At 42.3% G+C, this 25,467-nt stretch overlaps 1 protein-coding gene across 4 annotated transcripts in view; it reads left to right on the plus strand.

Annotated features, from left to right (window-relative positions):
* The first annotated feature begins 11,355 nt into the window (after positions 1–11,355).
* The window catches only part of LATS2 (large tumor suppressor kinase 2), a 47,144-nt gene continuing 33,032 nt past the window's right edge, over positions 11,356–25,467 (plus strand). Inside the window, exons 1-3 of one of the 4 annotated variants that reach the window (XM_030477662.1) lie at positions 11,404–11,591; positions 14,374–14,508; positions 15,836–16,409. In XM_030477662.1, coding sequence (XP_030333522.1) covers positions 16,071–16,409 — 339 coding nt within the window. In that variant the 5' untranslated portion in view covers positions 11,404–11,591; positions 14,374–14,508; positions 15,836–16,070. Of the gene's footprint in view, positions 11,592–12,703; positions 12,930–14,373; positions 14,509–15,835; positions 16,410–25,467 lie in introns of those variants that run through there. The other 3 variants (XM_030477661.1, XM_030477660.1, XM_030477663.1) reach the window with 3 other exon arrangements.

The raw sequence follows: 25,467 nt of genomic DNA on the forward strand, positions 1-25,467 counted from the left end.
GTGACTCTGGTTCTGGTAGGCTGGGCATGATGATGTGGGCCAAGGCTGATCCATGCTTTACACAGTTTCACAATTACAAAAAAAGACTAGACAAAGTTAAAGATACAGTTGGGTGCTATATGGGATTAACACCCATTGTGGCTTTGTGGGAACACACCTGGTTCAGGACAGAAGCGACCATTACCCCAGCTGATGCTGTGCTCATTTAGTGGAAGAAAGGCCGAGGGCCTCTGAACCTGTTACAACAGTTAATCCAGAAAAACAATGGAGACTTTTCATGCTTTAAGACACAAAGAGTTTTCTAAGAATATTTGTCTCTTAAGCTCCAGAAGGCAAGGGAACAGGCAGGGCCGTGCTTTCTGTTCCCTTGCTTCTGAGCCAGCGCTTTGCCTTGTCCATCACTGTTACCAGAGCATCTTCTCAGTTCTGGCAGGAGATCCTATCTGAAAGCTTAATTGAGGCACATTTAGGCTATCCAAGGCAGTTTTATGTTGCTCAAGCTGGAGTCTCTGAGAAGTTTTAATTAGCGAGCAAACACAGTCTGTCACTTTCCTCTGTGTGATGCACAGAAATCTGTTTGCTTCCTCCCCAAGTACAGTACAGCATGTCTAAGCCGCTGGCTGCTATAATTATGATGGAGTAAGCATTTATATGGCTCTATAAAGGTGAACAGGTGAACTGGGTGCTTTGCAAATGCAAAACCACTGGTCTCATTCCCAAAGAATTCAGCCAGACATGGTCAAGAAAAAACAGGAGGCAATTGGTTTGAGGGGAAAAAATGGATCCTGCAGAGAGCAAGGATCACCAGGGTAGGAAGTCTGAAGGACAGATCTGGAGCTGAATGACTGCAAAGAATCTGGAAACACTGAGATTTCTTTCCTAACCTGCCACGGACCTCATAGATGATCTTCAAGAATTAAGCAATCTGTGCACGAGTTCTCCTCCCTGTAAAACTGGTATTACTTCAACTCATGCAGGTACCAAAATAAAGGCAGGCTGCAGAACAGAGGCTGGGAGGAGACAAGAGCTACCTTGGCAGGAGAGCATCAGGAGGCACACAAGGAAACAGAAGAGGGAACAGGGAAAAAGGAGATAAAGCCTCTGAAGAGTGAGGAGGCAGGAGAAATGACAAGAATAAGAAACAAGATGGTCCCCTCAAGCATGGCGGAGGAGAGTGTGGATTAACAACCCTTTGGTCAGGCTAAAGGGAGTGCAGAAGAGCCTTGAGAGCAGCCGACAGTGGATTACAGTAGCTGAAGCAGGTAATGGCCAGAGCATAGAGAAGAATTGTAGTCATGGTGATAAAAAAGCAAGGCCCACTTCAAGAAGATACTGAGACAAAAACTAAAAGCTTCAGATTAGGCCTTTAATGAGAGACCAGTTCTATGAAATAAAATGAAAGAAAAGGAAAAAACCTCCCAAACCCAGAAAAAAATAGAGAAGAAATGAAAGCAGATTTAGAGAGAACTGATACTTTTATATTGAAAAGACTGACTTGAGGCAGAATGAGTATGTAATAGCAGCAAGGACTTCAGGAGGAGAAATTAAAAAACCCACAGGGATTTAAAATTGGACAGTAATGGACAGAACAGAAAATCAGTTCTGCACTAGAACAGTGCAGGCAGAAATGACTGGGTGCATTGAGGAGGAGGGGGAAATGACCAGCAGTGCCATGTTTCGAGGGCACCAGGCAAACTCCAGCTACATCAGTACCAATGTTTGGTGTCACCCACTGTGCACACGTCTCATTTGCTGACATGAGGATCTACCTTGATGTTTCAAATGGACACAAAGTGAAGAACAGCAATTACTGCGAAGTTCCGAGTGGCCAAGAAAACCTGTATTGCACAAGCACAGTTTTTGCTTGTACTTCACAACATTGCACAAGGCTTCTCAAAAAGTAACTGTATGCAGGGGATGGCTAAGCTGATCTGCCGTGCATGGAAATCCATGACATAGCCCCAGCCTGCCCTCTTGCTACAGTCACACCAAGAAGGTGGTGTTGTGCAAGAGTGCTAGAGCATCTGGAGGAGTTATATGTGATTATGTGAGAAGTGGAAAAGAGATGGAAGAGCAATTAGACTGATTTTGTTAGGCTAAAGGGAGTATAAAGGAGTGTGGCGAGTAACTGTAAATAAATTACAGTACCTGAAGCAAGAAATAGCCAGAGCACGGAGAAGATTTGTAGTCATGGTGATAGAAAAGCAAGGGCCACTTGAGGTGTCTGCATGCTCTCATGAGATGCTGCTTTAAAACAACTCATTGCAACTTCTGTGTCTCTATTCACTTTGATTTACGGTATCATAAGTATTCATGTATTTTTCACATTCCAGGACTTACAGAAGACTTTACGTATTTAAGTTACAGATTCAGAATGGTGATAACCAAATTCTGTATTTTAATAATTTGCAAATCCCATGTTACCCCACCTGCAGTTTTAGTGGCTGGTGGTGAATAGAAGCTACCCCTGACATTCAGAGCCTTTTTTCTTTAATCATGGAGCTGAGATTTTATGAGCTGTAGCACAGTATGCAAAGGTAACATCCAGCAGAGGCTGAAAGAAAATAGCTCAAAATTGACAGTATTTTTAGGACTGCTGTGGAGCTTTTCAGACAAGCAAATGTGGATTCCCAAAGTGAGCTAAAAGCAGTGGTTGGTGTGGGAAGAAAGTTCAAAATAGATGTATGTCGAAAGACTGTGTGGAAGACCAGGAGACACGCAGTGGTAATGATAGTCATCAAATGGGAACATGTGATGGTGAAGCATTTTTAGAGTGGAAAGTCTTTCAGTTTGGATGCTGTTTTCATGTTAGTTTATTCTGTGATGATGCTCTAGTAGAGCATTATGGGCAGTTGGGGATTTTTCACAGTCCCCTGCTGTGGTGGGTTGACCCTGGTTGGGTGTCAAGTGCCCACCAAAGCTGCTCTGTCACTGACCTCCTGGCCTGGATGGGAGAGAAAATATAAGCAAAGGCTCATGAGTTGAGATAAGGACAGGGAGAGATCACTCAGAAATTACCATCACAGGCAAAACAAACTCAACTTGGGAAAATTAGTTTAATTTATCACCAAGCAAATCAGAGTAGGATAGTGGGAAAGAAACCCAATCTTAAAACACCTTCACGCCAGCCCTCCCTTCTTCCTGGCTTACCTTCACTCCTGATTTTCTCTATCTCCTCCCCTCCAGTGGCGCAGCAGGACGGAGAATGGGAATTTTCCCCAACAACTTTTTAGGGGCTGTAATCCTGAACCTAATTTGAACTTGATCTTTGAAACGGATGTGTGGCAGATATGGAGGACAAGTCCCAACAGGCAATTTTCTGCTTCTGTTGTAAAGGCCAAGCAATAGTTACCCTCATCCTTCCATCTTGCTTGTGATTATATCAACTGATCTACAGGATTCAGGCCAAGTCATTTCATTTGTGCAAGTCACTCGTGCCATAGGCAATAGTAAATAGCTTCTCTCAGTTTTCTGGTGTCCTTCTTTGCTGATAAAAGTATGTAAACAAGCACAAAGCACACATGATCTCTGCTCCCAGAGTACACAGAGCTGTGACTGTAGTTTTTTCTTTACTCAGTATCTTTCTCTCTCCCTCAAGAAAATATGTGAGGTTTGTTGACTGGAGCTTCTTATGCTGCTTTGAGATGCTTTGCCAAGTTATATGTTATCCCACTTCCTTCCTGCAGGCAATCCAAACAGTGGAGGCTTCCCCTGGAGCCCTGCCCCTCACAACTGCACCACGCAACTGCTCAGTTCTCAGGCCCTCTCTTGCAGCCAGAAATGTGGTGGCTAAGTGCTGGGCTCTGCAGGAGCTCTGAGAATGTACCACTTCTGTGGGCAGACCTCACACAGGAGTGTGCTGCAACCCCACTGGGCTCTGAGATGCTGTGGGCCGGTGGCTGCCACCTTGCCCCATGGCACCGTAGGCCTGCACAGTGTTGTCTTGCAGATGTGGCAGGTATGCCAACATAAGGCCACCTCAACTGGCACAGTCACCATGAAAAGCCAGTTTATTTAGGAAAATGACACACAGCAATAGGCTTACAGCACCACTGGAAAATTACTGTGTGTCAAAGAGAGGATAAGCGGCAAGGATCTGAATTTTTGCAGACTGTCTAGGGCAAGACCTAAGTCTTACAGGTTTCCCCATGAGCTTTGTGTCCAGGCAATAGCCTGGAACTGAGAGATTGGACATCCCCTCTGACTCTTCATGTTTTGCATCCTTTTAAAATTTTTTTTTTATTGAAAGTGTGATCTAGTTGCTGATCATGATTCAGGAGGTGAAGATTCTGGTCCTGGCTTTGCAACTGAATTAATGTGTTCCTTGTGAACATTCACACAGCCTAGCTGTGTTTCTCCATTCACCTTCTCTGACCATCTTATCTGTAGAAATGTAATCCCTGCTCTGAAGAGGTGGTCCCTTATTATGTATTTTTTGGAGAGCAATTGCAGCCTTCCAGTGTGCCATCACATATAGCAAGATTAACTGGTACTTGCCCTGTGCTTCTCTGGCACGTTGCCGTTTAGTAGCTGTTCCACATATGCAGTTGCTTTGTGTTAGCCTGGTCTTCTGTTTCTTTTCTTAATTTCTGGTCACTGCTGTCAGGTACTTCCCGCACTCTTTGATGCAAAAGCAGGCTTTTTGAAAACAGAGGTATAAATAGGTATTTTTTAATGATCACCACTTCTGCCTATAGCTGACATATATATCCCTGTTTTCACTGTGGTCTTGTTCAGTCTATCTAGAATATAGGACTGCACATGGTTCAATTTCTTGTAGCTTAATTTCCATGGTTTATATTGCCTCGTCCTTTTTCCTTTGTGCATTACTGTACAGTCTACAATCTGTCTAGTTCTCTTTCTCTGCACTATGTCTTTTTCTTACCCGTGGTTGTCCTTCCTTGCCCATCTGTACTACTATTTTAGTTGTCTTTGAATACACATTAATAGTACTTCTGAACACATGCCAGTGCCCATGTTTCTATGTCATCCTTTTCTTCACCCTGTTCCACGTCTGGTTTTCTCTCAGAATTTAATCAGTTGGAATTTGTTGCTGTTATTTCTTTTTTTTTTTTCTCCTTTTGAGCTGATTCAGTCATAATAACAGGGGTTACAGGGAAAAATCCAAGTCTCGTTGAAAGATCTGATCCAAAGCTCATTCGCATAGTCACTATTTTTTTGATAGTCTTCCAACTATGCTTCCCCCCTTTTCCAGACTCTGGCAGATCCAACAACATCTCAGAAGAGGAATTGTTTCCTCTGAGTCCCACAGCTAGCCCAAAGCACACATTATGTTGGGAACCTGAAATATGTTCAAATGATAATCTAATCTGACACTTTCTTGTCCTTTTCTGAAGAATAGGTTTTCCTTGTATCACTTTTGATATGGCAGCCTATCAACAGTGCTCACTTCTGACTCAATTCTACCTTTTAGCTGGGAGAGAACAATTTGTATGTTTGTAAGGTAATTTTATTTTCCAAGGATAGTGGACTGACAGCCCTTGCTGTTTAAATCCTTTGTTATACATTTATTCTCTCTAGCCGACTTTCTTGTCCACCCTTAGGACAAGAAGGACTTTGATAAGTTTCTAACATGAGGACACCTTGAGGCTTTCTGAACTGGTCTTGTTTTTTGCTCTGAGAAGGGTTACGAGTAATTGTGGTAAAATGTCTGTGACTCAGTCTGGTTTGCTACCAAATGGACGTGGGTTCCTAATTAACCCCGAGGATGTAAGTTGTGTGTAATACCCCCTGCTGCGGCTGCTGCATCTGTTTTATCTCCCTATTAGAGATTATCTATCAGATTTCTCTGGTGAGGTGTATAGTGGGTACATTTCTAGTGCTGCTTTTGGGGAATGTGACATTTAGCTTTAGTGACCAGGCATTAATTGCAAGCAGGTAACTAACTGAAAGTACCCATTTTCAGGAAAGCTTTGTTTGCTACTATTTTGGTTTTGTTTGAGTAGATTGTGGTCTCTGTCATGTGAGTCACTTTTGTCTCTACTTCCAGGGTCTTATCTAAAAAATCTCAGATTTGTCTTATGTATGAGCTACTCAATAGGCAAAGCATATGTCATTTTATACTGACATAGTAACTTATTTCTATATTCCCAGTGAAATGAGACACCATTTCTTCTGCTTTCCAGACTTCAGGTTTTCCATAAACCAATTATTTCACAGGACATAGGAGATTTCTTCTCCTGCCCTCACACTTGGTAACAGAAAACAACAAAACACTGGATGCAGGCTAACAGTTGATTAAAGACATCCTTTCCTTGATAAACTCACTTCAAACTATGTCATTTATCGTAGAGGTGACCATATGAATTGCTTAGCAGCCAACGGTTTTAAAGTGATAGATCGGTCTAATACAAAATGTAAATTTTATAGATACTTAAAAAATATATATAATTTTCTGTTGGGAAGAGCTACACAGGGCTTTAATACCAGGCCTTCTGAAGAGGTGCACTAAATTATCAGAGAAATGAACACAGCTTTCTATTAATTTAATGCTAAATTATGATGCTGGGCTTTGAGGCATCAGTTTAACATAATGATAGCTCACAGAAGGAGGTGTTCATCTAGACATTTCCTAGTCTTTCCAAAACGTGGGAATTCCTCTTTACTTACAGACACGGAAGCTCAGGTGGAGCAGTGAAATGGTTTGCTGTCAGTCCCAAAGTGGACTAGGGAATGGAGAAGAGCTGATCTATGCTGTCTTTGGCTCAACAGACCTGGCTACCACCCCCTCCCCCAAATCAACATGAGATGGTTTAGTGAAGTGTCACCACTCTTATTGCATAGTCTCTTATGGTTGCAAATGGCCTTGCACTGGTGTGTGTATGTGTGTGCACATGGCAGGGGCACTCTGTAGTGCTACACACGTGGCACATTCCTCCCCATGTGCCCTGGTGCTGGTTTCCCACCCTGTTCTCCTCTGGGAGTTTCCTAGTCCCAAACCCTCACCTCCATACTGGGGGTCTGCGAATTCCTTTGTATTTTCTTCTCCAGAGTACTGGAGAAGTGCCTCATTTGTTCCTCACAGCTCCCTCCATTTTTATCTTCCCCACGCAGGCATTTTGGGAAGATAGGAAGGTATCCTTGTCCTCACTGCTTCCAGAGTCCCTCATTTTTTGCACCAAGCCAAGGGCTGTGAGTGTGCTCCTGTTCCTCCCACACCTTTTCTTTCTGTCTGGAGTGTGAATCATTGTCTGCGGCAGGATGAGCAGAGCTGTGGTGGAGGCATTGTTATGCTGGAAGATGCTAAGAGCTACTGTGCCAGGCCTTTGATAAAAAGATAATCACAGGCCAGATTGATGGTTGCTGGATGCCCTCCCCAGATGCCAGGGCTTCCTGTGTCCTGCATTACCCCCTTCCTATTTTCTCCAGGATCAGAATGGCCCTGCCTATGGATGCCTAAGAACTTTCCATAAAATTTTGGAACTAGTTGGCTGTGATGTTCAAAAACCATCCGCATTTTATCTGAACTAGGAGATGCCATCAAGCTGATTGCAGGGACTTGAAAAATTGGCCAATTCATTCGCAAACAGAGAGCACAACTAGCTCGCACCAGTGGAATTTCACACAAAGTCCCAACATTCCTGCAGTCTTCTTGGGCGCTGCCTGGGCTCCGGCTGCAGTCAATGATTGATATGGAGTGTGGGGCTGGGGGCAGAGTACATAGGAACATGGGTCCTTGTGAAATTCGGAGTTTTGAACCTTCTGTGTGAGGGCTGAAAGACAGTGTGAGCATCCAGCATGCCCTGCCTGGTTAACGAGAGCCTGGGTTCATGTTTCCTCTGAAAAGCTGAGGCAGTTTCCCAGTCAAATTTGTCCTATGTCACCTACTTTGTGCTGAAATCAAATGTAGTTCTGAAGTACAAGCTCTTACGTTCGTTACATCCTTTCCGCCCCAAAAAGAATGCTGTGATAGATCTCATAGCCATGGTCCTGACAAAAAGAACATAGCTAAACCTTCTAAATAGTTAGAATTTGGTTAGAGTTTATTTTTTCACCCACTCACGTATTGAAGCAATGAGCCTACCTTTGCTGCAGATGTAATTTTGCATCACAGTTAAACATATACATTACTTTCACATATAGGTTTTGTTGTCTGTACTGTGCTGGAGGCCTCAGAACTCCTGTTTCAAACTGGTTTTGCATAGGTGATTTGGGAAGAATGAGTCCTTGGTATCATTCTGCAGAGAAAATCACTATATTAAAACAAGCACATTTCAGCAATGTTTACCTAAGTCTTTTTTCCTTGCACGTCATTCATTTTGTGTCACAGTGGTTTGTTCTAGACACATTGTCCTTGTGAAGGATGTCACTGTCAGCGAATCCTTTGTGTCTATATGCTCATACACACGTGTGTTCACATGTTTATAATAAATTCACGTGTGTGGGTGTTCCTCTTTTTGAAAAAAGACTAGCAGAGGACTAGACATTGCGGAGGATGTTCTTGCTTTACCTTTCTTTTTTATGTTTTCTGGATGGGTTCAAGCTTTTATTGGCTACCAGCACTGTGTAAAGAAAAAGTTCATCCACCCACATCACAATTACTTGGTTGCTAGGAGTATTTTTAGCAATACGATTTGATAATTGATTCCAAATACAATAGCTTAGAAAGAGTCACACTGTGGCCCAGCAAACAGTGAAACAAGAGTACAGGTAGGGGATGAGGCGACTCACAGCATTAGATGCAAGGGGGTAGAGCTGCACAGAGCTCCTGCTTCCCTCGCTGTCTTGGGTGGGTGGAAGGAGAAAGAGTGGGGCAGAGAGTTGCTCAGGCAAGCCAGGAGGGCAGTGCTGTAATCACCACAGATCCAGTGGAGTCACTCACCAAAGCAGAGCCATGAATAACACACTGACCTTTACTCATGGTAGATCATTATCTCATGGTCTAGTCTGTGAATGGATTTGCTCATACAGACAAATTGTATTGTTCTTTTCATCTTGCATCTCTCCTTCTGGAGACACCTTACTGTGGAGAAGACACTTGGAAGGAATGAATTGACTGATATATAGTAATCTCCAAAAAACTTACAGAGATCAAATCATGTTCTAACCAAGTTGTTGTATCGTGCTACAACCCAACTCACTCCAATTTCCTTCATATTTCTGAGCGACATGATTTCTAATAATTTGGGTTTCTAAGGGCTAAAAGCACAAATAGTCTAGAGAGTCGTCTCATCTGTGGTGGAGCAGCCAAACACAGGTACTTTCTAGGGAGCAGATGCAACTCTGTACCTGCGGCTCTGCTGGTGGGAATTCAGACCTAGAAACTCTGCAAATGCATGAAATTCAGAATGTGCAGCTGGCTGGAACCAGGAGATGAAATAGTGCAGCTGAGTCTCATTCCCAGATGGATTGGAATGCAAAAGGAAAACAAACAGTTCCAAAGGAGAAAAACAAATTAAAAGATCTGTTTTACCTAGATTTAAGAATGTGGATGACAACCAAATCTTATGAAAGAGCATATTAGCACAGAGTAAGCAATTTTTACCTAGATGCTGTTCCTTTAAACCAGCCTGAACTTTGTTGGGAAAAGGTCTCAAGCCATTGAGCAATCTCTGGTTTGGGCAATCATGTTGCTATGCTTCATCGACTAAGCACAGCAGTAATTCAGAAAATGAAGCCATGCTGCATCTGTCATATCATTTAAAACTTACTTCAATTTTGCAGGTATTTGAAGATTGCAAAATGAACTGCATTACCCTGCAATATTCTGCAGACAATGGAATCTGCTATGAACCTAATGGGTTTCTTTAGTTCCCCAGAGCCAGAGGTTCTTCCCCCTATATATATTCCAGTCAGTGACACTATTGAAATTCTAACAGTAATTTATATACAGTAACTGGCTGCCTTCGGGTGAGATGCTAAACCATTTCTGTTCACCAGCCTGCATTTTTCTCATGAAATGTAGCACTCCATTGGCAGTTGCTTCTCCTCCCAAACCAGCATCATTTATAAGCACTATTAACAGTTTGCATGGATGGCATTAAAAAAAAAAAAAAAAAAAAATTATGATAAACAAGCTCAGAGAAATATCCTTAGATAGGACTGTCCATGACTAATATTACTCACAAAAATAGTCCCCATGGCTTGGAAAAGGCAGTAAATATAGCTCCCATCCTCAAAAGACAGTTATGCACAGACTTCTCTTTATACGTGCTCTTGGTCCTGTTGAAGACACTGGGACTGGTCGCATGATTAAAGATAACCATGTGTCTTAAGCATTTGCAAGACTGACATTTTCCATGCCAGACAGAGTGCCTCTACGATAAGCACCTCTCAGCTTTGCAACAGGATTTCAGGAATTTTTAAGTATTATTTGAGGATCAAAGGCTTCTTCCATGTTAATGATCTAAAGATACATGCATATATCTATATAGAGGAACTTACTTTTTTATTGTTCTTACTCTGTATTAGTATTCGCTGGTTATGGCTAGTGTGCGTATCTGTTATCCCAAGGGGTCAGAGCCAGCCTCCCAGATCCAAACATTGCTGTATTTGGGGGTGTGTGGATTATTTCTCATGGATAACTGTCTCTATTAAAGACCATAAAGATATCTAAAATCAGAATATTCCTGCTTTCATGGAAAACAGGCTCCTATCCAGGCAGCTCCATCCATAACAAGGTCAAAACATGAGCTTTGCATCCAAAAATCCTTTGCAGCTTGGGTCTGCATTTTTGTTCCAGATGTGAATTTCCTGGCTGCCCTCATCCAGCACCTCATAGCTCCCTTGTCTCCTTACCATGATAAAAACACAAGAAAAATAAGTAACCCCCTCAAAATAATACTAATAATAAATAATAATAATAATAATAAAAAAACCCTCAAACCAGAAACCAAAAGAAAAGCCCAAGTAGGGATTGATGGTCTTGGCTCTTTGTGTGCGCGAATAGTTAGCTCAGCGTGGAAGGAATAATGGTAGTAAGAGGTTACCACCACAAAACTCTCAAATTAGTTTGGGGGCACCCAGCAAGCAGCCCGCACTTCCAAGCCGCCTGCCTCAGCTCTTTTTACCTCAGAAAGTGGAGAAGCGCCATTCCCTCAGCCATCCCTCTTCCCAGACCCCAGTGTGGGCTCCTGGTGAGGTGGGGTAAGTTTTGTAAAGGGAAAGTGTCACAAGGTGCTTGTAAACCGAGGGAGGGGCACCCCGAAGGGGACCGGAGGGTGGAGGGAAGGGAGACGGCGTCCCCGCTGCCCTCCGGTCCCCTCGGGGTGCCACAGCCGCCCCTCCGCTCTCCGGTCCCCTCAGGGTGCGACAGCCCTTAACGGCCGTTCCCGCCCTTCCCGCCCCAGAAGCCCCTCCCCCCGCTGGTATGCGCCGGGAAGGGCGGGCGGGATGGGGGGGTGGGGGGGGGGAGTGGAATGACGCGGGCACCGTGTGTCACGTGACGCTTATGGAATGCCAACAATGTAGCGAATGTCCCGACTGCGCCCCGCACTCGGCGCCCGGGACGGCGAAAGGGGAAGATGGAGAGTGGCCCGCGCCGTCGGGGTCGTCGTCGCCGCCTCCTCCTCCGTTGTTGAACCGTGACGGCCCCCAGTAAGGCGAGCGGCGGCGCTGGGCGCCCCGAGGAGGTGAGCAAAGGATGGGTGAGCGCGGCGATTCTCCTTTCAACTCCGGGTGTAAGCGCTCCCCCCCCCCCAAACTGCTTCTCCCTGAGGGGAAAGTCGTGTGGAGAAGCGGGGAGAGCAGAGGCGGCTCGGTCCTTGAAGCGGGAGGGAGCGTCCCGTGTGTGCGCGTCCCTCCCGGGGGCAGCCTCGGCGCCTTGTCCGCACCCTCCGACATTTTCCGGACACCCGTGTGACAGCGCAGCCCGCGCGGGGGTGTCCCGCCCGCCTGAGGCCTCTGCCCCGGGCCGGACAGCGCGGCCTCCACCACCCCTCCACGGGACCCGGCTCCGCGGGGTGCCTCAGCAGGCCAGAGCTGCTGGTAAATGCAGTGGCTGGAGTTTATTTTGGGAGCTTTCTGTCTGCGAAAGGAGCGGGTTTGGGGTTGAGGGAGAAGGAGTTGGGCGCCCGCGTTCCGCGGGGGTACTCCCCGCCAGCCCTGGGGTTGGAGGCAGAGGCGAGGGCCGGGGGAGCCGAGCGGGGCGTCCGGAGCCTCCGCGGTCCCGGCCGGCTGCGGCGGGGGCCCTGCTGTGCCCAGTCAGCTGAAGGTCACTGCCAAAATTCAGCACTTCGCCACCCTCTCCGCTGCCTCCCGAGTGGGTGCGTGTTGAAATACCCCGTCCCCGGCGAAGGCACTCGCGCAAATGACGCAAAAAAGCTTATTTGGAGTGTCCGGGCTCTGCGGTCAATTACTGCTTGTTTGCTGTGGATGGGGAAGGTGAGCTGTTTCCCACAGCGCTGGATTGGGCCAGTGCTTATGGTTGGCAGCGGGACACGGGCACGGAGTTACTTTTGGAGTTCTGTTAGCAGAAGGAAGGAGAGGAGGAATGACTTGGGGAAAAATCCTCACTTCAGTTCTTTTCACTTTCACCATGTGCCCACTTATAAAGGAGAGCACGGATTGTATAGTGATTCCTGAAACAGTTCCCCCCCAACAATCTTGGACCAGAGTACAGAGTGGAGGATACCTGTTTCCATGAATTTGTGATCCAAAAAGCCAAAGCAATACCTGTAAATCGAGAGAGGGAAGGGAGGTGTAGCAGTTCCTTAAAACTTTCCTCTTTCCTTTTGCCGTGATCTCTAGTTCAGCTCGCTACAGAGCCTGCACGGTTGTAGATTGGGAAGCAGCTTGCGAGCTCAAGGTTTGGGACCTAACTCTTGAAACACAACTGAGCTTTAGCTTCTTGCCTGTGTCCCAGCTCCACGGAGCCACTAGTACATGCAGCCTGTTGGTGAATGAAGAAACAGCAGAGTGAATAGCTGGTACTGCTGGGACAACAGACATCAGCATATGATTTCAGCGTGGTTGGTTGACTGCTGCCAGAGTAGCTATTGATATTTCTCAAATAAAGAGAAATATTCAGTTATTAAAAAATTGTTACAACTTTATGCAATTAAAGTAATGCTGCACTTGCTTGAAATAAGGATAATGGACAAGCTTCTAATTTGTGCAGAACATAGAATATTTTTTTGGGGGGAAAAAAACCCCTAACCATTAAGATTGTTTAGTCAGAATGACTTGAAGCTCAAAAATAATTCTGAAAAATCGATTCTTGTGATGGCAGGAAGGCTATTGATATATTCATGCTGTAGGCAAGGTGCAGATTAGAGGGATTTGGAGTTACCCAAATCCAGATGTACTGTCAGAAATGCTTAGAATTAGACACACTGCTTATCTTTTAAAGCACACAAGCCTTTTATTTTTTGCTAAAAATTCAAATCACAGTAGGATTGTTTAAAAAAAAAAGGCAGATTGCCTTTCTCTGTAAATCATCTGTAATATTTAATGTTCCAATTTCTTGGCTTATTTTACATATTTAGTTAAAAAAAAGAACCCTTCTGCAAAATACAAACCACATTTGCAGTTTGCTCCAGTGCTTACTGTTGTTGCTGTTCCCATTCATGCTGTCTAAAGGATCAGCGTTTCTTTCTGATTTAGCAGTATTGTAAATGTAAGCTGAGGAAGTTGCCAGCTGGCTTGACCTAGCATTATTAGACTCGAGCTTAGGCTAAAGGTCGCAAAAGTTCTTTATGTGAAGCATGTGTGTAAGTGGGAAAGCAGTCCTTTGCTGCAAAAAGGTGGGGGGATTGCAAGCTTCCCAGCTTGTCCTAGGCCTGAGGATTGGCACAGGGACTGAAAAGGAAGAACAACTCAGATTCCTAAACCTAGCCATATGGTGCCTGCTGCTGTCAGGAAAAGAAAGACAGTTACAGACCAATTAATTGCTCTGTATCTTTTCAGCATCAGCTAGTTATGATGTAATCATAAAAAGGCTGCAATACTATTGTGGTTTTTTTAACAAGGTTATCTGTTATCTTTTGCTCTGTCTGAAGTAGAAAAAGTTCAGTTCTTGAGATCCTTTTGTCTTCATTGAGAACAATGAAGGCTTGATCTGTTATTGACTAAAAGCTGATTTGTCATTTTTGAAAATATCAAAATCTAGATGAACACCTTTAGCACTTTAAAAAAAGTGGCCGTTTCCAGTGTGCCTGTGGACATTTATGTCACTCTTAGTCCTTGATGAGTTAGGGTTGCAGGATATCCTTAGAGAGTACTGAGTGGAGGAGCTCAAGACCTTGACTACATTATAGGTGTCTTTTGCTAAGATTTAAATGCTGAGTAAAACTTCAGCTTAACTTTCAGTTAACTGAAAGAGGTTGGCATGGATTAATCTCAAGTGATTAATCTGTGCTCCTGCATTTCAAGCTGATGAACCGTCATAAAAGAGTCTTCACTGTTTCATTTCAGTGCTTGCTTGTAGAGGAAAGCTTGGAGTGGACTGTGTGCTAACAAGAAGGTGGTAATGGGCTTCAGAGGTGAATGTGTCCAAGTTCTCTTGGCCTTCACAGGAGTAAACTGTTTGCTTGCCAGTGAGAAATGATGGTAAATGTATGGAAATGGTTGTTTTGCTGGGAAATACTACAGCTATCACAGGAAGAGCTGTTGCAAGGAGTTGAATTTTAGTGTGAGCATGTGAAAATAAAGATCAATACTTCCTGGAGAAACTCTTCCCAACGATGAATGTGCTATGATCAGAAGTGAAGAGCCTTAAAAAAACCAGACAAACTGGTTGACTTCTGAGTGACAGAGAGGAGCATACAGTGTGTCACCTTCTTCTGTATTTGCTATGTGAAAACAACTGAACAAAATTCTGACCTTCCCAACAAAGTGGCTTGAGCACCATTTGGGCTTCACTTTGCCAAGTGCTAATAGCAGCAGCAGAAGCAAACTTGTGTAAGCAGCATCAATAAGGGGGTGACATTTCTGATGAAGCTACCTTTTTCATCCTCTTCAGAATGCATCATTATGTAATGTTTCTGTTATGGTGATGCCACAAAGACTTAGTTAAGGTAGGATTCTTGTTGTCACTTCATGCTGCGCAGAGATTGTAAATTGCTTGGTAGCTCGGCTGTGCTGCATAGTTGTTCTCTGCTGCATGTCAGAAGAGGTGCATGAGGCTGTCTCAAAGTCTTTTTTTCTGTGTGGGATGCTATCTGAGCTCGTTCTGCCACTTCTGCTGTTGCTGTTTAGCTCCATTGAGCCCTCTTTTCCCTTTCTTCCCTATAAAGCACAGCTAATGAAATATTGTATACCCTCCCCCCCCTTTTCTTCCTCTCTTCCTTCCAGTTCTGGGGAGAATTCTTACTTTCAGGCTTTGCTAAGATATTCATGTGGAAAGGCAAAATATCTTGTCTTTCTGTTACTCACTTTGTTATTGAAATACTAGAAGTTGCTATGGTTAGAGTCATCAATATTTCCATTATAAATCTTTTTCATAAACTTCTGAAACTGAGCTCGGCTAGTGTAAAATAAACAAAATCTTAAGTGGGGGAAAAACATTTCATGAGCATACTCTTCCCTAATTATGAAATAGGATAGGCTCGTCCAGGCTTTGGTTATGCAATTGGGTGGGAAACTTGCTGTGGCTGAGTACTGAAAATTCTGAAACATTGGAGTTTTTAAGGGTTTTATTTTCATTTATTTTCATTTTCAAATGAAACATTAAAGTGAATTATTTATTGATTATGTTGATAAAACTGTTTGGAATCCTAATTTTGAAAACAGATAAAATCATTAAAGAAAATCTGTCTGTGACAGCTAAATGGGTTAAAGCGATTCACTTTCACTTGACTCATTGTCATGCTGTCCCTTCAGAGGCATTTCTAATATCCACTTAATTGCATGTACTTTCTGTTTTCTTTTGTTTCAGACACAGTCTGCAAAATGATGATTCCAAGGATGTTCATTTTCAGTAGGAAATGTGAAGATTGTGAGCTGAAGTAAAACGTTGGCAGAAATTTGAGAATTTTGCCATTTCTTTTTCTCTTTGAAGGATTATGTTTACAAGGAACTGATACCATCAACTGACACTTTTTTGAAAGAAAGTAATTTAAAAAAAAATAAGAATAAAGCTGTATTTATGCTCAGAGAAAACTGGATTAACAATGAGGCCAAAGACTTTTCCTGCTACAACATATTCTGGGAACAGCAGACAAAGGTTACAAGAGATTCGAGAAGGTTTAAAGCAACCATCCAAATCTTCAGGTCAGGGCCTACCTATTGGACCAGGCAGTGAACCTTCTCTGGACCCTAAGATTTTAATAGGGAAGGATGCTGCAAGGCAGCAGCAGATGAGACAGACACCCAAGTTTGGACCATATCAGAAAGCTCTGCGAGAAATTAGATATTCTTTGCTGCCTTTTGCTAATGAGTCGAGCACAACAGCAGCTGTTGAAGTAAACAGGCAGATGCTCCAGGAACTGGTGAATGCAGGTTGCGATCAGGTACGTATGAGTTTGAAGGGGGGATTGTCACTGCCTTCAAAACAAGTTTATTCGTGGGACTGGACAAAGGATTTTGATGGCAGTTATCAAACTTGCCAGTTGACAAAATACCAGTTCTTCTGGCAGTCGTGTTGCTGTGTGACTAGCAGAGTAGATGACCTGCTGTCGAGAGATGTGATTAATTATGTTAAAAGTGGTGGTGGTGACCTCTAGGATTCCCTGAGGATTTCTCCAGTTGATGTATAAGGCTGAACGGGGTACCTTGTCTGTTTTCTTTTTTTCCTTTCAATTTTTTTTTTTTTCCTTCTTGTTTCCCCTCAAGGCTGGAAGAAGCCTTAGCTATGAGTAAGAGGGAATTTTGTCTAGCACGTCTAAGCTCAGTTCACTGTCAGAAGCAACAAGAAGGTGGTATATGGTCTTTGAAGAAGTTCCCTTGCTGTTTGCCAGAAGCAGGTGGCACTGGCTGGATGTTCAGCAAGCAGCAGGGGTTGGGTACACACCCTTTCTCCCTCATCTTCCCTGCTTTTAGCACAACGTGGTAGCCCTGTCTCAGATAAGGGGCTTGGCACAAGGATGTTTGCTTTTGTCATTCCGAGATGGATGTTAGAATGTATTCTTAATTCAAAGACCACTCACCTGGTGCAGCACGTGGTCTGTGTTGAGCTGCATTCATCTTGCACGTGCTTCTAGTGTTGGTACTGACTTTCACCTCTGTCCAGGAATAGTTCAAGATTTTGCTTTTTAGAGATGAAGTGCTGGTTTGGGTTCAGAGTCTGATTGTTGCAGAAATGACCTTTTTTTTTTTTTTTCCCTGTGTGATTGAATGGCAGTTATTGACAAGCTGAAGCATGTCCATTTGTAGTCTGTGATACAAATTTAAGAGATTTTAAACTGAGTTGCTTTCAGTAGCATTTCCTTGATTTCAAGACTTCCAACTCCATTCACTGATGGCAGAGTGTGAGTCTCTTGCCTCTCCTAGACCATATTATGAATTTGTATAACAAAACTAACATCAGCCATTATTATAAACAGCCTATGTTTCTCTGGAGCCGTATAGACATTAATTAGTGCTGTTTCTATTCCGAGGAGTTTATGCTGTGTGAGATAATTGGAGCTAGAGGAGATGCAGATCCAATGAGAAGTGCTGTGCTACAACTAAACATGTTCTAGTCCAGTGAACCAAGATGCTGTATGGAATTATTTAACTGGAGAAACCAGGGATTTTCTCTGATCTTGAGCATGCCATGAAAACATGGTGTTTTTTAGAACTCTACCCTCTAAATTTCCCTAGCTGTTTAGGATGAGAACACTCTCTGTGTGTGTGAGCCAAGGTTAAATGAGCACAGCTGGATTCTGGATTGGAAATGTGCATTTGGTAGGTTACATGGACAAATCGTTCACACACATAACAGGCTTGTTGGACTGAAATCTTGGAAAGTACTTTGAGCACACTACAGCACAGAGATGCTAAGCCAATATATAAAACAGAAATACCTTAGCACCTGTTAAAATGTCTTGGTATTAAAGGCAGTGTAATGCTCTAGATATGTGAAGTTTTAATATCTTTTGCGATTTTGACTTCAACATTCATGTAACAGTATTGCTTCTTATAGAGCACTGACAGTGAGCCCAGTTCTGACTCTGATGTGAAGATTTTTTTCCACTTCCTCAAATTTGGTTACACATTTTTGGTAGCGTTTTGTTTTGTCTGGGTTTGTTGTTTCGTTTGGGTTGGTTTTTTTTCCCTCATTGACCATGATCCTTCCATCCTCGCATTTACCTTTTCTCCCTAGCTGTGACTTGTTACTTGGAGATGGCATTATTTGACCTATCCCTTAGGTGTGTTTGGTGTTCAAACCTAAGCATGAGCAGGATCACATTTGGCCAGAGTCCAGACAGGAGTTCCAAAACTGGAGTCTTGTGGCTAAAATGCTGTGTTCAGGCCATATGAAGGTTGGCTGTCCTGGGGGGTTGTGAATGAATGGAGTTTCTTGAGATGATGTGGATGGTATCTGGCCCTGGGTGTAGGGTGATAGACTTGGTTACTGCCTTTGGATTCTTCCTTTCCTCCTGGTGCCTGAGATGTTTTGAATCAAATGCTGAACTATTTGAGAGCATGATGTGTAGTAAATCAGCCATCCCAAGCTACCCTGTCTGTGCTTGTGAATCAAAGTCTCTAAATACCTACCGCATGGACATCTTCTGTAGTCCTGTAGGCAGCTGAGAGATCATTGATATAACATAGAAGTGAAGTCAGCTTCAGTTGGGAATGGTTTTATTTACCTCTGGACCCAATGCGAGTGTGAGGTTGGTAAATGGGTATTGAAGCCCTTCCTGCCCTGTTTCAAATGCCAGCAGCAAATGTTTAGAGGTTAAGGATTTCTGCCCATGAATAGCTAATGATCTTCTTGAACTTTCCCCAACAGCAGGCCCGCAGAGGACAAGATCTTAGACCTCCTGATCCTGCTTCATGGTGCGCTAATCAGCTGTTCAGCAGCTGCAAGTTTCCTGAAGTTGGCCATTTGCCCTAAGAAGTTCTCATCATTGGGTGTTTTGGGAAGGTGTGAAGAATGAATAGATGGCTATAACATTACTCAGTTTCATCTTTTGTGAACTGTGTTTTCAAGTTGGATTTGGGCTGATGCTTTTTGGTGTTCTAGATGGAACACTGGAAAGTATCCTAATCTTGTGGTGGGCGATCTGTTCTGGTGGCCACCGTGCAAAGATTGAGATTGAGTCTGTTTATTGGGCCACACTAAGGATTTTTGGTAGGGTGAGGGGGAGCAGTGTCAATTAACAAGGAAGGAGCATGTGTGTTAGAGGCTGGCGAGAGAATACTTCTGTTTATCACTCTTATCAGCTGCAGTCATCTGGTGTAACTGTAGCATGGTTAGATTTTAACAACAACCATTTTGCATACTGCAAGAGATGTTGTCTATTAGGTAACATAAAGGTAGGGTTTGTAGCTCTCTTTTCTGCCTATGTGAATGTATTTTTTAAGATTATATCGGTTTAATTAAATAAAAAGGAAACATAATATTTTATAACTTTATTATTGCTCTGTGAAAGACCCACACAGACTGGAAATTGGTTATAAGCCGGTTGGTAAATTTAACAAGTATATAACATGCAGTGTAATTCATCAGTCAAATACAAAATTCTTGTGTCTTTCAGTTATAGTCATCATAGGTGTTAGATGTGAAAAAAGGAAAGATTTCTGGTTTTGGTTTTCGTTTTGTTGTGCGTTTTTTTTTTTTTAACTGATTAGGAAGTTGCCAGTGTCCTTTTAAATGACACATGTTCTTTCACAATTATTTATTTTCAGCCATCACTCATCTTATGATTTTATAGTGAAATCTGGCCCCAAAAACTTAATGGGGACTTGGCCTCTTTCAGGTCAATAGCCAGGATTACACACACTTTTTTTTTTTTTTTTTTTTTTTTTTTTTTTTTTTTAAGAGATACAAACCAAAACTACACACATAATTAGTCATAGTTCTTCTCAAACAAATGGAGTAACTTGTCTGTTGTTTGCGCAAGTCATCTTTTCAACAGTAATTATTTAGCAAGCTTAAATCAAAACTAATTAGTGCAGCATAAATAGTTTTTGAACTTGCAGGACATGACTGCAAAAGATGGGACCTTTTTTTGTTGCAAAAGCTTGAAGCTAAAAACACTGCTAATAGCAAATAAAACTTCCTGGGCTTGGAAGTGTAACTTGCAGTCACTGTGGAGGGACAAGAGTGTGGAGAATCTGTCCTGCGGGTTGGTAAACCGCTGGAATCACCTGGGGCAACTGCATGGCGTTTGGGGTGTGGTGGTAAATGCAGCTGCTGTTGTGGATTGGATTTTTCTAATGAATAGACGCAATTGAGCATATGATCAGTGACATTCCAGGAACCTGAATAGGCTATACTGTATTTACTGTACTTCCTTCAAGCATAAACAGCCACTGACATTGTAATTTAGAGTGGGCTGCAGCAGTTTGAGATGAACTGTGGAACATTACACACGTCACTTATTTCTCCCCCCCCCCTCCCCCCCAAACTTCTTTTCTTTGAGGGAGGGTGCCTTTTCTGGGTGAGGATTTATAGACATGGTTTGTTTGGGCAGCTATTTTAAAGAAAAAATGGTGGTTTAGGATTTTTTTTACAGGCTGTGTACATCCAGTAACATGCATCGTCTACTACTGTGCACTGTACAACTGTGTGACTATGTGAAGTGGGGAAGTTCCAATGCTTCATTTTTTCCAGAGGCTTTTATAAATATCTCTGTAATAAAACATCTACTCTCCACCTGTGCCAATATCAGAACATTCCAGAGGGGAAGATCTGTCCTTTGGACACTAATTATAGTGTCTTTCAAGGAAGAGGAATGGTGTTTGTGGGTACTGTAATGTGTCTAAGAATATCACATCTTGTCATCTGTGTTACACTGAACTCATGGAATTCATTTTGAAGAAGTGGGGTGGTTTTTGTTTTCTTCTTTTTCAGTTTTTCCTTCTTGCATTCCAGGATTCTTTTGATCTCGTCATCATGAATTGCACCCTTTTTATTTAACCCATTTTGCAAAGATTCTACCCTGATTTGGGAATTCTGCTTGATTTTGGGAAACTTGGATAATGGGGAATACATTATTTATCTCCATTTGAGCAAATATTTGCGCCTCTTTAAGTGAGGGAAATTCTGCTATGCCAAATAGAGCTTGGGCAGGAAGTTCTTTTATGTTTTGCATTCTGTTTTTTCTTTTCTATAAAGATTAAAATCTTGCTTGTCCACATATAATCCATGTGCCATCTAGCAGTGTGGTACTGAGCAGTATGACTTTCCATCCTGTTGTTGTAGTGATGGGAAGAAGCAGAAACAATGCCACGTTTTGTTTTGGTAACAGGCAGTGCATGGCTGAAGTTTTTCTTGTAGTAAAATATCTGCTGTGATTTGGTTGTTACGAGGACAAGGCTAAAAAGGCAGCTTGCCTTCAAGGTGAAGGGCAGCAAATTTTGTAATAGCCCTGAGTGAATGGGGAAATTGGTTTCATAACATTGGCCTGTCCTCTAACAAAATTTTGTCTTCTGCTTGGGTAAACTTTACCTGTGTTAAGAGTTCTGCTTGCCCAGCTGTTTACCAAAACCTACAGATGAACACCTTAGTTGTCTTCTGGGTGTTTTGGGTCCAAATTAATGAAAAATGTCTGAAGAATGAGCTGTTACTGCCTAGGTTAGTCTGTGGGACATACGTTAAAGGTGGCAAGAATCACTATGAACTGTGTTCCAGGTCAGGAGGATATAAGTATATTTGGGTTACAAGGACTGAAAAGGGGACCCTCAAATGAGGGCACTCGCTGCTGAATGCAGAGGAGGATTTTATTTTAGCAACTGAAGTAGATTTGATAATTGAGGCCAACAGTCTCTTGGGTGTTCGTTTGCCTCCCTCATTTGAAGGTACGTTGTTCACTCTGTCTTCTCTTTGTTGATCTGTTGAGAGCTTGTTTCATAAACTTTTCCTATACTTTTTTCCTTTTCTTTCTAACCTCCCTTTTTGGTTTCAATCTTCTTCTCATTTTTGAGAAGTTTCCAGTGTCATCCAGTATTGTTCCATCAAAGCGTGTAAAAGAATATGTTTTCCCACCAAGATGTCTGAAGTTAGCCCCTTAAGTAATTTCAGTGCTTAGCTGCTTCAGGGAAAAAAGTGAGTCATACTTTTGGAGGGTCTGAAAGCAAGAGTGGAGGATTGCTCTTGAGCCAAGACCTATCTATTTTAACCCGTTTCTCTTGTCTCCAGTCTCCCTATATTGCTGTCACTTCTTGATGACACTGTCTTAGTGAATATACTTAAATCCTCTGTGTCACGATGCAGTTTCTGCAATATATTTTGTAAGGTGCTCTTGCCTTTGCTCTGTGTGAGCATGGCTTGGAGTATGTTTGTCCTGCAGAAGGCAAAAAAAGAATTTTGTCTTTTCCCTTACATTCCTGTGATGGTGTAAGAATCCCTTAGCAGTAGGTGATTGCATGTGCTCCTTCACATGACAAGATGCGGCTTCTTGGCAGCTGGGCAGTAATATGGCATTGAACAAGACTGCAGTATGTTTTAAATTCTGCCCTTTCTTCTTTGGCAAACTATAGAATAAATTGTGTCTTGGTAGTAGGATTATGTTTGAAATGACAGAACAGGAATCAGATGCCAGACTTCAGCTGTAGATAAGTGTGAATCTTAAGTTACGTTAAACTAATGCTTCCCTATTTCACATGTCAGATAATCATTCTAGAAGCTTGGGAGTTAATATGAAAATCTAAAATTATGTATTGCTGTAACAGGGTGCAGTATTAACTTGCACTGGATACTTAAATTGTATTTATTAGAATTTAATTGACAGGAAAAAATTGAGCTATGGATTTTTACTTTTTCCTTTTTAATAAGAAAGGAAATGGCTTCGTCACAGTAACTAAAAATTCTGCATAAGCATTAACTGCAGCCTCTGAATATAAAAGCCCCTGTGACCAAAAGTGAAGATTGCCATTCTTATAACAGGAAGTTGATACCACAATAGTAGTAGGGTGTAACCGTTCCTTTTGCTTTTTTTGTTGTTGTTGTTCTCAGCCTAAATATCTGCTGTTCTCTTCAGCTTGTATCTGAGAGGAACCAATGTGATTTTATGCTGAGACTGAAACCCAGCGTCTCTGCATGGGCAGGGGGTGTAGGGGGTGGCTTTTTGGTTGTCATTGTGGGGTTTTTTTGGTTTTAAAAAAGTGGCTATAAAACTTAGATTTCAGTAAAGGACTGAATACAGGGCTTTTGCTTGCTAAAATCTTCAGTGGTAATCCAAGATGTGCATTTAGAACTCAATTGAACCTCAGAATGCTTTTCGCATAGTTACTGAAGTAATAAAACCTCATGTTCAAGCTGCTAATGGAGTATCAACAGAATGCAAATAAAAGTCCATGACTCCTTCTCATGTGCTGCAGGGGTATGGGCCATACCTGTGTGCAGTGATTTTTATTTTATTTGTTTTAATTTTGTTTGCCCCTAAAGCATGGCCAAATATACAGAGAGTAACTTACAATGGTAGTCCTTTTTCCTCAGTTTTTTTTCTTGCTGTACCCACAGGAGAAATTACTTTGCAGACATTTTGAAATTAGTTCATCAGCAGAACTGAAACTAAATTTAACAGGAAAAAAAAAATGGGGAATTTCATCTGTACTTTGTCTAGAAATATTAACGCTGTCTCCAGGTACAGGAGCTTATGGTAATTTAAATTAGAAAAGTGTAGCCAGGCATTCAGTTGCATAATATAATCTGATAAATGAAGGGAACTAAACTACTTTTTCTTGTATTTTATTATAAAATATATTTGCCAGATACTGTCATATTTGCCCAAGGGCAGAATGAAGTTGCTGTGACTGCATTTTCTGAAAGCATGGTGCTATTACAATTGTGTCTCTGTTTTCTGGGAGCATTCAAGATGCTGGCTGAATTCTCACCAGACCACTGCTAGAAGGAGGAACAGTGACTGGCATGGTCATGCTCAGGCACTGAGGATCACACTGCTGTTGGTCTGAAGGTGAATGGTTATGTGCTACAAAACACAGCAGAAGTGCTTTTTGGTTATGAGGTTGACTGTGTCAGTCTTGAGCAGACCACAGCTTGCTGGTGCTCCCTTGGGCACAGCGTTCAGATCCTCTCAGCAGCTGTTTGTGGTGGTAGTGATTTCCTATAGAATGTCCATGTCTCGTGTGTTGTCCATGTATCCCCCCAATCTACCATAAATTGGGCTCCAGTACATACAATCTCTGTTCCCTGGGTACCAGCTGTCTCTGTGAGTTGCAAATGCATGTATGCAGTGATATCTAAAATAAAGCAGGAGAGGAATGTAAGAGACCTTCAAGTAATTGTGTTTTCTTGGTGATAATGGCTCCATTGTCCATTAATTCCTCACCGCTGCATTTTTTTTTGGTCGTTGTTGCATTTTGCAGCTGTTTTCTATATCCTTTGTTACTCTAATGCATGATTTATAAACTACTCATTTCATCCAGAGCATGCAAAGAAGCAGTGTATTACTCTTCACATACATAAAATGCTAGAAAGAAGAGTGCTGATATGAGGAGATAATGTAGTTAAGTTCTTGCCCTTCAAAGAGATTGGCTTCAGTAAGACAACCAGCAGTGTGAAATTACTCCTGTGTAAGTCTTTATATGGTTAGGTTTGGATTTGATCCACCATTTATGAATCTGTTGGATGTGGGTTATTTCAAACCAGAAGAAAATGCCAGCATAGACTCATCATTGCTTCTGCTCTGCAGCTTCATTCTCTCCCCATTCGTTTTGTTCTTCCACTGTATCAACTCTTAAATATTTTCAAGGCTATTCATGTCTCTACCTTCCTTTACCTGTTTTCTTACTGCATTGCTTTTTCTGCTCTGTTGGTTTGAATGGCTAATATTCAACATCTCCTATATGCTTTTCTCAATGTGCCTCTGAATACCCTGAATGATTTTTTTAATAATTGAAAACTATTACAAACTCTTTTAGACTTCAACCTCCTTTTTCAGATTTTATATGACATCCTAAAGAATTGCAGATGTAACTGTAATGTGACTTTTAACAGTACACTCCATATATTTTCGTCTCTGCATCTTTTCTTCCATTCAGTGTCAGGATTCCTTAGTTCTGTGCTTAAATGAGCCACCTGTCCCATTCATCTTTCTCTTCCAACTTTGCCACACAGTCACTGTGTTCATTCCACCTTCCTGCCAGATGCCAGCCTGGTAAAGATGCATAAAATCTAACCAATGTAACTGGAACCTTGGAAATACTAATATGTGCATGGAATCCTAGTCTACAAACCCAAAAATCTCTGTCCCAATTAAAAATAAAAAAAGTTGTGGCTATGTGACAGAGATCTTCGAGTCAAGATAAATCCACTTCATATTGGGCTATATTTGTCCTGGCTCCAAATGAGGCCTGAATAACTTTCTCCAGAGATATGCATTCATTCCACCTTGCTGAAGCTGGTTCTTTCTGATTGTCCAGCTCAATTTTTTGGCTGTGCTTTTAGATGATCCC

Source organism: Strigops habroptila, chromosome 2 (genome assembly GCF_004027225.2).
Source record: "Strigops habroptila isolate Jane chromosome 2, bStrHab1.2.pri, whole genome shotgun sequence".
NCBI lineage: Eukaryota > Metazoa > Chordata > Aves > Psittaciformes > Psittacidae > Strigops > Strigops habroptila.